The following is a 12,214-nucleotide window of genomic DNA, read 5'->3' as shown; positions in this document are numbered from 1 at the left end:
CTTTCTTGCAAAACTACAAAGACATGGTTAGGAAAATTTTTAAAATATAAAAATCTGGAAGGTTAAACTTATTCATAATTCATTCTCTCTCTGAACTTGACATTCGATATCTGGCTTCGTAGGATCAAGTTGGCGTCTCTCTACGCAAAAACATATTTGAGGAGCACATGTCAATCGTTGTAAAATATGATGCTGTTTTGTCTGCCTGCAGGAATATTGAAATGTGCTTCTACCTCAAACCGGCATCAAATGCAACTGAATTGCAGCCACCAGACTATTGTGCCCATATAAGTACTTCGCTGTCATATTTAGAAATTAATGGTCCAGATTTTGTTTGCAAGTTACTCCGGAAATGACGCACTGAAATCTATAGATATCTGTAAAGTGGTAACTTGTAACTGCAGCCACATAAACTATACGATTCGTTTCACATATGCAAGACTGTCAATGTGAAATTATCAACTAAATAGAATGAAGGTGATCCAGTTTCACTGCGGACATGCCAATGACATGACAGTAATACAAGTAGCTTCCAATATGGTCTGGGGTACAGGATTTGTGTTGCTCAAACTGTGGGAAATTAAGGAGTCAGAAGTGTATTTTGTCCAAGATTACAAGCCTACTAAAGCAGGCATCAAACACAATTCTCGATTCTGCACGTATAGAACCTAAAACCTTCTGAATTTTGCCTACAAAATGCGAAGGGAAAATGAACTGTAATTTTGCCAGGACAAATAACTAACTGGTATCCTCAGCCACCGGAACTCTCTTTCGATGAATACAACACGTGACTGACAAAAATAGCCAGATCGCAGTCGGCCTTGTTAACGAAGATATATGTTTCATCACCAACTTGATTGTTTCTCTTCTATTTATCTTGTTCTCCGTTTGCATTGTTAGATAATCTCAAAATCCGTGCGATCCAGTTATCGAGCTTGTTCAACTCTCTTTGTAATCCATTTTACTTTTCCTTTTCTTGTTGCATTTCTTTTCTGAACTTGACCTTTCCTACTCACTGCTAGTCTACCACTTATCGGCATCCGCTTTCACGTATTTGCTGATGTATTCTTAACGGAAAAAGGACTTCTGCTGGAAGTCTACCTTGTTTTGAATCTGTTTGTCAATTATCATAAAGTAGGAGCGTTAGCACCTTTACATGAAAGGAGTTCTGGATCCTGATGTTGCTGGGAAAAGCCAGTTTTGGATATTGTAAGCCTAGAAAATGTCCTGTACTCGGTCATAGGTGTCCTCCTATGAATCGCATTTGGTTCTTGACTTCATTTCTGGTTGAAATTTCAATGAAAACATTGACCTTTACATGTTAACTTTACATTTGGGGTCTGGTGTATATTTGAAACAGAATAATTTTCCAAATCCAATCCGATTTCGACCTTAATCCCACTTGGCAGATCTGTATTTGATTCCAATTCATGTTGAAATGTTAACTGAATTGAGAAGCGAAGAGTGGAAGTCCAATATCCTGCTATATCCAATCGCTTTGCCAGCGTACTTGAGTCCCCCAGAGCTAGGTAGAGTACCTCGCCCCTCTGTGCCCATACTGTTAACTCCTTCAAGATGCAGGAAAGCCACACCCTGATGTTCATTTGCTCATACCTCATTCTCAAATTCCCAAGTAGAGAAGCACATCATTCTGATTAGCAATAGACACACATACTGCTAGATCTGACTCATTTGCGACCGTATCCGAAAGTTCTCGATGCAGTCTAAGCTGTATCCATAAGATGATTCACATGCTAAGTTTTCAACTTTTGAATTGGAAAGTGAGGTTAAGCACATCCACTAGATGATGCCAAGGTGTGAGCTCTCTGTAAGAAACTAGCAGTTTGTTTTTCAGCTCAACTGATTACTTCTTGCAACTTGAAGGTTTATATGCTAAAGAGATGTGCGTTACTATTGTTGACACGAGGCCGAGAAGATGACAACTTGACAAATCTCTGCAAACGTTTGTAGTTTGAGAAATTCATGAAAATGTAGAGGACTTGGTATTTCAAATACATCGAACGGCCTCGAGGCTATTTACGACAAGCCAATTAAGAATTCTAGGACTAGCATATTTAGTTCTGTAAATTCAACTAGACTTGGTCAGGTAAGATCTTACTAGCCGTATGATTAATTGAGATCTTAAACGCAGATAAAAAACCCATTATATATAATGGATTGAAGTTGTTCACGTTTGGCAATTTTGTGGGGAGAGAGAGTGTGGAGAGAGAGAGAGAGAGAGAGCAACAAGAGCCTCGTCTACTTGGAAGGGAGTTGCGCTTAAAGCTTTTCAAGTTGAGAAAGTTCCAAGTATTGAATACCAGGGTGTGTAACTATTCAAATAAGCCGGTAAGTCTTCTATATATATATGAGAGGAGAGAGATAGATGTGTTAAAGGCAAGTCAAAAGAAGAATTTATTGTCTAAAGTTTCTCAAAATGAGATTAGTTGAGTTCCTTACAAAGTCTTTCCTTCAACTGATTTTTATGGATCAGTAGTTTGCAAGAGGGAGCAATAAAAATGACAATTAAGTTATGTCTCATCTGCCTAACTCAACAGAATGCTCGGGCGGAAATTAAATGTTCAAAAATTCGGTAAAAAATAAGTTACATTGAGAAGCTGGACAAATATTTGGAAATTTTATCGAATTCATTTGAAATTAATTTTTAAATTCCCATTACGACCTTGATTTGCGTGTAGAGATGCATTCGTGTCATTCCGAGACGGGAAAAATGGTTTACAAAATGCTGTGCTATATAATGGTTAGAAATAGAGGAGTCAGAGGTTGGTGGAGGCAGGGGAAAAATGGTTTCCGGAATTTGATCAAATCATAAGGAGGAGGTGGAAGAGGAGGAGGAAGAACAAGAGGGTGTCATCTCTGGCAATCCCCTAGCTCATGCGGAAAATCTCGGCAACGAATTCACAAGATTATTCCAAATTATTGTGATAGGCACCAAAAACTTGTGGAGAAAGAGCTGTTCATTTGAGCCTAGAAGGAGAAAACTAGAGAAGGAAAAGGTGGATCAGCTAGTTTCAGGAAGAGAATAGAGGGAAAACCCATTGGTTTTGTTTTTGTGTTTCTGGTGCTGCAGTGCCCTTAGAAAGAGTTGAACCTCAGGCTAGAGAGAGAGAGAGACAGAAAAAGGGAAGGGGGAGTGTCAATCGATTGCAGGAAGAGGGAGAGGAGGAAAGCCTATAAATTCCTTTTGGGTTCTCGGCGATGGGTTCGGTCATGGATAGAGAGGTAGTTTGCAGGAGAAAAGGAAAGGGAGAGAGGGAGGAATCCGTAATGGAAGGCAGGAAGGGGGATGAAGGGAAGAAGAGGTTCGAGCGTAGATTGGTGAAGTATGAGGCCTTGCCAGAGTACTTGAAGGACAATGAGTTCATATTGGATTATTACAGAGCAGAGTGGCCGTTGAAGGAAGCCATCCTCAGTATATTTTCCTGGCATAATGAGACGCTCAACATCTGGACGTAACTCTCTTCCCCTACCCTTCCCCTTTCACTCTCTGCTGATTTTTTCCGAGATCTATTAATTTTGTTCATGTTGGCATTGTTGCTTTTGGCATTTGGCTTATAGGTGAATGAATGATATTACCATTGTACAGTTGTTGTTGCAAAAATGAACACGCTGATTCCAAATATGCTTGCAGGCATTTGGCAGGTTTTTTCCTTTTCTTGATCCTTACCATCATTGGCCTCCTGCAAACACCAGAGCTGCTTACCAATTTCTCATGGTCTCTCTCTCTCTCTCTCTCTTTCCCTGTGTGTGTGTGTGTGATTAGTTTAATTGATTATGCCTTTTCTTATCTTACAGGTCTCTACCGTCTCATGCCAACATGAATAGCTCAGACGATTTGTTTCGTGTAAGTCATCATTTTTACTTCTTCACTAGAGGGAAATTTTTTACTCTTCTCTCTATCTCTCGCATGATCACATCACGGGTGCTTTAAGTTATATCGTTGTCACATCCTTGGTCGCTCTTTCTTGTGTGTGCGCCTTGCAAAGTCTTCCATCTTTCCGTGGGGGCTCTAGTTTTCTGTTTGTGGAGTTAATGGGCACCAAGAAAAAAAATAAATGGTTGGCTCTTTCTTTGAGACGAAGATTTCAGAGTCTCGTTTAATTTTATTCTCTGCTTCTAGAAGAAAAAGGTAAATGGGGTCCCTCTTTTTCCCGTCGGTGTTTGTCCATTCTCCGATTCATTTAAAGCATGGTCCCTGTGAGTTGTTAATACTGACGATGCATGGCTGTCGTTGTTTTCTATGTGCATTTGGTTTAGGGAACTGAGGCCAAAGTTTTTCACTAATGTCCACAGGAAGAAGGAAGCAAGCAGCCGACCTGCTTTTAGAAAAAATAAATACTGTTACGTCAGTATTGCTGCATTTTGTGTCAAGATTTTCAGAACACGGGAAAGGGCCTTTAAGGTTTAAAGTTTAAACAGAGTGAAAGATACATTTATACAATGTTTTACTGTGAGTCGGTAACAAGATATTTTTTGGTCGCACACACTTTATTCGTATGATAGTTTTTGGTCGCACACGCTTTATTCGCGTGACATTTAGGCATCTTAACTCTTTTGTCTCTAGAGGTTGGAAGGCACTTGTAAGGACTTACTGCTCCTTTCATGAAACTTTAAGAATTTTCTTCTAAGAATGAAGTTTTATTTTTATCATGGCAAAGGTAAGGGATGACAAAACATCAGCGGCATTATGCTTTTAAAATAAAAAATATTAAAATAACAAGAACCAAGTTATATTAAAGAAGACTCAAAGTCTGCAATGTACGACATATAAAGTTCCCTTTCAGAAAGGTAAATGACAATTTTGTTTTGACTTTGAAAAAATAAACCACAAGCCATATCTTGTGAACTTCAATTAGCTTGATTGGGCGGCTCAATAAACAAAGCTGCCCTCAAATTTTATGAAAGCCAACTGCAGGGACTTGATTTATATTAAACAAAGCAGACGCTAAGTTTTGCGAACACTAATCACATGAATGCCGTCTATATGTTAAAGACAGCTGCCGTGGATTTTAAGAAAGAATGGCATGGAAGTTATCTAAATGTTCCACAAAAGCTGACGCCAACTTTTGTGAAAACTAATGGTATCGAGGTGATTTACATGTAGAAGAAACATTGAATTGACTAAACTCATAAATCTTTCTTTCCATATGTGATCTACATTGACCTATTTGATCACTCTGATACAGTTTTCTCTTGATTTGTAGCTGGTCCACAAGAATGTGATACGATCAGAAGCAAGAGGAGGCAGCAGCAGGCTAGGTGCAGTGCCAAGATGGCCATGGCTAGTCTTCCTTGTGGGGTCAATGCTGTGCCTCCTCTGCAGCACCCTCTCCCACCTCCTTGCCTGCCACTCTCACAAACTAAACCTCTTCTTCTGGCGCCTTGACTATGCTGGAATCACCCTCATGATCGTCTCCTCCTTCGTCCCGCCAATCTACTATATCTTCCTCTGCCAACCGCTCTGGCGCCTCTTCTACATATCCTCCATTACCACTCTCGGGTTACTTGCCGTCCTGACACTCCTCGCTCCTGGATTGTCCACTGCACGGTTCCGGCCGTTCCGCGCAGCACTCTTCTTGGCCATGGGCTTTTCAGGCCTCGTACCTGCGGCGCATGCTCTGTGGCTCAATTGGGACCAGCCGCATTGCCTGGTGACGCTGGCTTATGAGGTGGCCATGGCCCTGTTCTATGCTGCTGGTGCTGGGTTCTACGTCAGCAGGGTGCCGGAGAGGTGGAAGCCTGGTGCCTTTGACATTGCTGGTCACAGCCACCAGATCTTTCATGTGTTGGTTGTTGCTGGAGCCCTGGCTCACTATGGTGCAACGCTGGTGCTGCTCGACTGGCGTGACCGCGCCACTTGCCTCCACATGTGATCTTGGTTGGCCCAATGATGTTCTTCTTTGTGTTGTCATAGGCAGTGGGACTTGCTTCCTTTCTTATCTTTGCAATGGAACTAAGCTAGACTGATTTAGTTACATGAAGCTATAACTAAGTTAGAAGCTGAGCGTTTGTCTTGCCAACAAGAGCTTCAGCTCCTGATTGGAGGTTAGATTTGAGACTTTTAATTTGAAGATGGTGATATCAAACTTTCAAGTTGAAGAAGGTCAAGAACAATATTTGAGATAATCTGTTTACTGAGGCTGCTGCTTAACCCCCACCTTGCCATGAAAAAAATTTGGTTAATTTTCCTTTCATTGTATACTTACCAGCAAACCAAGTCTTACTGCATTGATCAGAGAGAGAGGTATCTTTTACATACTTTGGTCTAGTCCCATACTACTTTTTGAATCTTAGGACCTCGGATCTAAAGCTTTGCATAGAAGTGATCTGATATGGGTCCCTCGTTACATTCTTGCGTACATTATATTAAAGATTTTTGTGAGAAAGAACATTCTAGGACCTGACGACTTGTTATGGGACTACCTCGCCTATGTGGCTGTTTGATCCGTGTAACAGGCAGGTAGAATGGACACCTGCACAGGTTGGTGTTCCCCACACAAAAGGACGTGGAAGAAAGGGACATATACGCTCTTCCAAACCAGTGGAACAGCAGAACAAAGCGAAGCACCCTGTGCACGCAAAGTTCTGTTCCTCACATCAAATGACCTTTAGGAGGATGTTTGCTTCTTTGTTCTACGAATGCTAGAATGCCAGAAATAAGCGTTCTGCTCTGGTGTTCCCAAGAACAAGACGCACAACATGGATTTAGGTTGGGCCATGTCTGTGGCGCCAGTATTTCTCGCCGTCCCTTGTTGTGGAACTCGGCGTTGCCGTCTTGCCGACCTCCTGTGGGCATCCATCTGCAAGGAGGAACACCCTTGCAGACATGCTCTAAGAGGGCGCTTGGTAACAGGAATTCTGCATTCTTTGGAACAGATCCTTCCTGTCACCAAACGCCCTCTAAAGGACCAGATGAACCCCAGGCAGCCTGGCACTACCCATGCCATACGTGGGCCCTGGTTCATGTGAAAGCTCAGGATGAAGAGTGGCAAGGCTGGAGAATCAGTGGGTGAAGAAAATAACCCAGAGAAGAGTATCTCTTTTGCTGTTTTACATATGTGGTGTGTCATTTATAATGCAACTTGTATCTCAGTTTCATCCATGAAATGTTTGTGGATTGATGAGTTTTACAAAAAAACAGTGTGCCGTCTGGTCTAGAAGTCCAAATTAAAAGGGGTCTTGAGTTTCAATACATCTGGTCTGCGAGTTCTTTGCGCCAAGGCCAATAAGGCAAGGAGTCATTCCTGGTAGCATGTGAGCAGAATAAAACTGTAAAAATTACGTCATCTCGCCAAGCTGAACATGTCGAAAACCCTGTATGCTTTCTCTCTTCATAAGAAAATAGGGGTCTGTTTTTCAATTTATTAGTAGCATATTGCTGTTTCTGCACGTCAATTGCCCTGCATTATCTCCATGTAACCTTTCAGCTTAACCCTTCGAGATTTGCTCAAGAGCCTACTTTCTTACTTACCACAGCAAGCCTGGTAAATGGAATTGGCTGTCTTTTCTATGATATTTACATATCACAAGGGAATTCAAAAGAAATGAGGAACTAAATTCTTGACAGAGAGATTCAGAAATAGCAGCTGTGTTGAATTTCTGTACCATGTTAATATAAAGTTCAGCTAGCTCAAGATCATGACAGATCACTAGTTATAACATGCTTAGTAAATTGTATACATCCAGAAAACAGTATGGTTGTATGAGCCTTCTAGTTTGTGTAGTCAAATAGTGCAGCAGAGTTTGGAATCAATAGATGCTAAGCATATAGCGAAAGCTTGGTAACCAGTCAACGGATATCTGCAGAAACATGGAAAATAGTCAGAAGTAAATCTTGATCAGATTGTCAAGGGAAGGAATCTATTAGGAAGATAGGCGTATCAGGAAATATGAGAAGTTGATGCAGTACCCGTAGTCAATTACATATTTTGATTTCCCTACTCTTGCTAGTAGCAGGATGCACTGCTCTCCATTTTCCTGATCAACATGTAATTGAATAAGCTTCAGGATAAAGGACCATTCAAAGAATTTAAATGTGCCAAATAGCTGTGGCAGATATCAGTACCAACTTCTCAAGGGAATTACTAAAGCCAGCAGTTTTATGTACAGCTAGCTTTTCCAGTGCAGGTGGAAACATGCCTGGTTTGCAAAACAGTTAGATTCGAAAATAATTTCTAAATTAGCGCAGAAGATACGTGGGCAACAGAAAACATTTACATGGTAAGAGAATGCCTGAATAGTTTCACATTTGAGAACATGATTTGGATGTAAAAGCTGTTTTTTTTTAAGCAATTCAGAAAAATTACACTGTCGAAAGCATTTTCTGTCAAGGTTTTCCTCATTGTTAGTAGACTAAGAACAAAAGGACATTTCACGGTGCAAAAAATAAAAATGGAAGAAACTTTTCTTTCGCCGAAGAAAATTATATTTTGTACAGCTTAACCGAATAATCTGCTGGACGTCTAGCAGCTTTTCTTTTCAACTCGAAGCTTAATAAATAATAACAGAAGCAACTAAAGGAAGCAATGTGCAGTACCTCCATTGTGAGTTGAAAGTTCTTAACTGAAGGTCGTATCTGCAGTCCATCGTTTGTTCTCTCTCTGAAATCAAGTTCATATCTCTTCGAACTCTGAAATTGAAGAGAATACGTAGATACAATACTCTCAAACTGTACCGTAAAAAATTAAATTTACTTTCCATATGTATATCCATGTTAGATTCATTTCAAATTGTGTGATGATTAATTTAAAATATTCAAACAAGACTAATGTAAAGTGGCCTACCTGGTCTAGGACTACAAGAATTGATCCAGAATATGTTTGGGTGATAATACTACATTTCAAGAAAGATTGTGGTGTGCTTATGATGGAAGCAAGTTGGGTACACAACTTCGAAGCTGGTTATATACGCCGTACTCGTATATAAAGTTTCATGCGCCATTTTAGTAATGACAAAAAATGCTCAAGATTAATATAAAATGAAATTTTTTGTAAGGACAAAAAAGAAAACCACAAAAAAAAAGGGGGATTTGATAAAAGTAAAATTTATTAGTCTGTATATGCATATTGTTATGACCAATATACCCCTCTAAGCAGGAAAAAAACATTTTCTTTTTCTGTTCCGCTCATAGTGTTATCTCATTATTTCATAAATATTTTATTATCTCTTAAACGTTATCTCATACTTATGTTTAGCGTTATCTCATACATCCGTCCATTATCTTATTATTTCATAAATATTTTATTATCTCATAAACATTATCTCATATTTATCTTTAGCGTTATTTCATACATATGTCCGTTATCTTATTATCTCATAAATCATTTGCTATCTCATAAACATTATATCGTACTTATGTATAGCGTTATCTCATACATCCATCCATTATCTCATAAATCTTTTGTTATCTCATACACATTATCTCATGCTTATTTGTTATTTCTTACCTATTTGTTATCTCATGCACATGTACATGCAATGTTTAGGCATGAAAGTAAATATGCATATTGATATTGATGGTAGAGTTTACATCTGGCGTACGCTCATTATCAGCATATAGAACTTCCTCTACATACGGTAAGCATCAGAAGCAAGAGACATATTTTATGTATACAATAAATCATCATTAGGATATGTTATCAGGGGCGCAAGCATATATTAGGCAAAAATTTTGACAAAGATAGTAACATTGTTAAATTGGTAATTTTGCCAAAACAAGAAAAAATTAATTGAAATCTTTCATATGGTTATAAATTGAATCATGATTGCAATTAGAAGAACCAAAATTGGGTTGAATGCAACAGCATGGTTATCTTATAAGACCACATAATGTTGAAGTGCACAGTTAAATCCTGATGCACATTATTGTCAAAGCAACGGAAAACTATAATTCAAGTAAGAAGGGAAGAAAAAAAAAAAGAAACAGAAGATGCTTCGAAGAGAAGAGAGGTACTTGATTATAATATGGAATTTTGGAGAACAGTTGGTCAGTTTTACTAATTTTGTCCTGCCAATCAATTGGCAAACCACCGACATGTCGAATCTGCAAGAAGAACCGAGTGAAAAGCTGCTTATACAAATTTAAAGTCAGAACAGTAAAGCCAAAAGACTTTTAACCTGAGTTCCTGTACTTTTTAACAACATTGACTGAGTTTTTGGTATCCAAACACGCATGCTCCTGAAACTTCCAGTCCAGGTGGTAACAGTTGACACAAACCTGAGAGTATACGACAGGATTTAGGACATTGTAATTTCATCAAATTCTGCAAGGTTGTGAAAATGTTCACTTACGCGACAACAGCAAGCAGACGCTTACTTTTTGTTTTCTGAGAGTCCAAGGTGATCCCCTGTCACAGATTTGAAAATTCGAGCAGTGCAGCTATAAGATATTCTTTCCAGAAGACAAATTCGAAGAAGCAGGAACAAGGCAAATATACGAGGGATAAATAACCTGATCCCATATGTTGTACTTGGATCCCGTTAGGTTGGCAGTCATTGTCCCCAGGAAACTTTCATCCGAACTGCACACAATTGCCTTTGAGTTCTGTGCAATGGCAAACTCGGAGCGACCGGCTCGCCTTCGGTGTTGAGCAACTGCAAGCTTCCGGCTCTGTCTTCCTTGGCCCTCCTACGAACGTTAAATCAGTCAGTAAAGTAAGAAACAACAATGCCACAAAAGAAAATCAAAGAGGGTTGTTCCAAAGATCTCACATTAGTATAGAGAGAATAAACAGAAGCCCCATCAAGTGCGGATGATGATTCCTTCACTATCATGCATGTGCAGTGCCCAATATCAAGTGGAAGTGGTCTGCACAATAAAGATCTAACAAAACCAACAAGCGGAAACAAGAATAAACAAAATTTAAGACGTTAGAATAGAATGAGCACAAAATTTGTTGAAGAGTTTCACAACCAACCTGTTAGGAAGAGTAGACCAGGAAGAAGCTGGCGCGGCCTCGGAACCCGAATAGTTCCACACGTTCATCGAATCAGACATCATTAACGGATCTCCCAAAAGCGACGACTTCGAGAATTCGTGCTCGCTCAACTGCATACACCTCTGAAGAGACGTCGGCTTCAACGCCCTTTTGCTGGGAATTTCGCAATCTACGTCTCTCCTGCAATTTTTGGGGCCTTTTTTCTGTCCGTTGGTGAAGATGGTGATCGCCTTTCGTCGGTCTTGTTTGGTGGTGGAGCAAGTGAGGGGAGGAACATCGTTCTCCTTATCATGGTCATCTGCTACAGAAGAGTAGGTGCAGTGTCTGGCGTCCTTTTTCTTCAGAGAGCTGGCGCTCACTGGTTGATAAGAGAATTGGCGAGGTGCCAAGATGCCTCTTGCTGGAGTAGGCATGGAGATGGCGATTCCAAATTGAAGGGCTACCAAATGACAGTGCAAAGACTGGCAGTGCTTGAGTTCAGGGTCTTCTGATAGACAGGAGAGAGAGAGAGAGAGAGATGGAGGGAGAGGGAAGATTCAAATTTGAACATCATTGCGCTTTAATTTTTGGGAAATGCCCATATAGGGGTTCACCTTTCGGCCGTAATTTGATAAGTTGCCTCGCGTTTGCAGCATTTAATATATTTTGTTTTTTTTTTATTTAAAATTTTCCACGCCTTCTTCATGATTTGTTTTTCGAACAATTGAATCTTTAAGTAAGAAAAAAAAAGAAATTTTGAAACTTTGTAAAATATGTTTTCAATATCAACACTCAGCTTTTTTAGCATCGATATTATATAGTTGTTTTGCAAAATGCAATTGCCGGCTCCGACGAAACCGGTTCACTCCGAGGATTATCAATATTTTTTTATTTACGAAACATTAATGAAATAATTCATTGAGAAATTGATAGGTACCAAACTCTTATGAACAATCATTTGGCCGTCAGATTTTTTTCAGGTGCTTGAGAAAAAATCAATGAGGAAAAGTAATTGCCTTGTAGTAAATGACTCAAATGTTCAATCGCATTTTTCACCTTGATTTTTAATCGACCGAACCATTCCAAAAAAAAAAATGAAAAAAAAAATTAAATCAAGAACGGATTCAAATTTAAGAAATGACATCTAATTGGACGAGTCCAGATTCAAATATACATAAATATCCAATTAGATTCAGATTAGATTTAGATTTAAACGAATATCCTATACCCCACACCCTTACATTTTGAAAATTAGCGAGTCATATGTAATTATACAA

At 39.4% G+C, this 12,214-nt stretch overlaps 2 protein-coding genes across 3 annotated transcripts; one reads left to right on the top strand and one right to left on the bottom strand.

Moving 5' to 3' along the window:
- The first annotated feature begins 2,769 nt into the window (after positions 1-2,769).
- LOC116260440 (heptahelical transmembrane protein ADIPOR2-like) lies at positions 2,770-6,147 on the top strand. The gene is made up of 4 exons (XM_031638785.2): positions 2,770-3,473; positions 3,653-3,736; positions 3,817-3,865; positions 5,226-6,147. Exons 1-4 carry the CDS (start codon positions 3,220-3,222, stop codon positions 5,892-5,894), a joined length of 1,056 nt encoding a protein of 351 aa, XP_031494645.1. The 5' UTR covers positions 2,770-3,219; the 3' UTR covers positions 5,895-6,147.
- A 1,461-nt stretch (positions 6,148-7,608) lies between these two features.
- On the bottom strand, positions 7,609-11,493 carry LOC116261018 (tubby-like protein 4). Of its 2 annotated transcripts, none has more exons than XM_050079641.1 (9): positions 10,938-11,493; positions 10,732-10,843; positions 10,472-10,648; positions 10,312-10,367; positions 10,138-10,237; positions 9,974-10,063; positions 8,558-8,689; positions 7,931-7,998; positions 7,609-7,821 (listed from the first exon to the last, which is right to left on the bottom strand). In XM_050079641.1, the coding sequence occupies exons 1-9, from the start codon at positions 11,369-11,371 to the stop codon at positions 7,746-7,748; spliced, it is 1,245 nt and encodes a 414-aa protein (XP_049935598.1). In that variant the 5' UTR covers positions 11,372-11,493; the 3' UTR covers positions 7,609-7,745. The 2 variants fall into 2 exon arrangements, with proteins under 2 accessions (XP_049935598.1, XP_031495451.1); XM_031639591.2 differs by having other exon boundaries at positions 8,558-8,650.
- Positions 11,494-12,214: the final 721 nt, after the last annotated feature.

Source organism: Nymphaea colorata, chromosome 9 (genome assembly GCF_008831285.2).
Source record: "Nymphaea colorata isolate Beijing-Zhang1983 chromosome 9, ASM883128v2, whole genome shotgun sequence".
In the NCBI taxonomy this organism is placed as follows: Eukaryota; Viridiplantae; Streptophyta; class Magnoliopsida; order Nymphaeales; family Nymphaeaceae; genus Nymphaea; species Nymphaea colorata.
This window is presented reverse-complemented; position numbering and strand designations above follow the sequence as displayed.

Excerpts from the sequence above, each read along its gene's own strand:
- LOC116260440 (XM_031638785.2), top strand. The coding sequence starts at position 3,220 with ATGGGTTCGGTCATGGATAGAGAGGTAGTTTGCAGGAGAAAAGGAAAG. Across the intron at positions 3,474-3,652 it reads GAGACGCTCAACATCTGGAC|GCATTTGGCAGGTTTTTTCC; the intron begins GTAACTCTCTTC and ends ATATGCTTGCAG. Across the intron at positions 3,737-3,816 it reads CTGCTTACCAATTTCTCATG|GTCTCTACCGTCTCATGCCA; the intron begins GTCTCTCTCTCT and ends CTTATCTTACAG.
- LOC116261018 (XM_050079641.1), bottom strand. The coding sequence starts at position 11,371 with ATGCCTACTCCAGCAAGAGGCATCTTGGCACCTCGCCAATTCTCTTAT. Across the intron at positions 10,649-10,731 it reads TTTATTCTCTCTATACTAAT|GAGGGCCAAGGAAGACAGAG; the intron begins GTGAGATCTTTG and ends TAACGTTCGTAG. Across the intron at positions 10,064-10,137 it reads TAAAAAGTACAGGAACTCAG|ATTCGACATGTCGGTGGTTT; the intron begins GTTAAAAGTCTT and ends TTCTTCTTGCAG.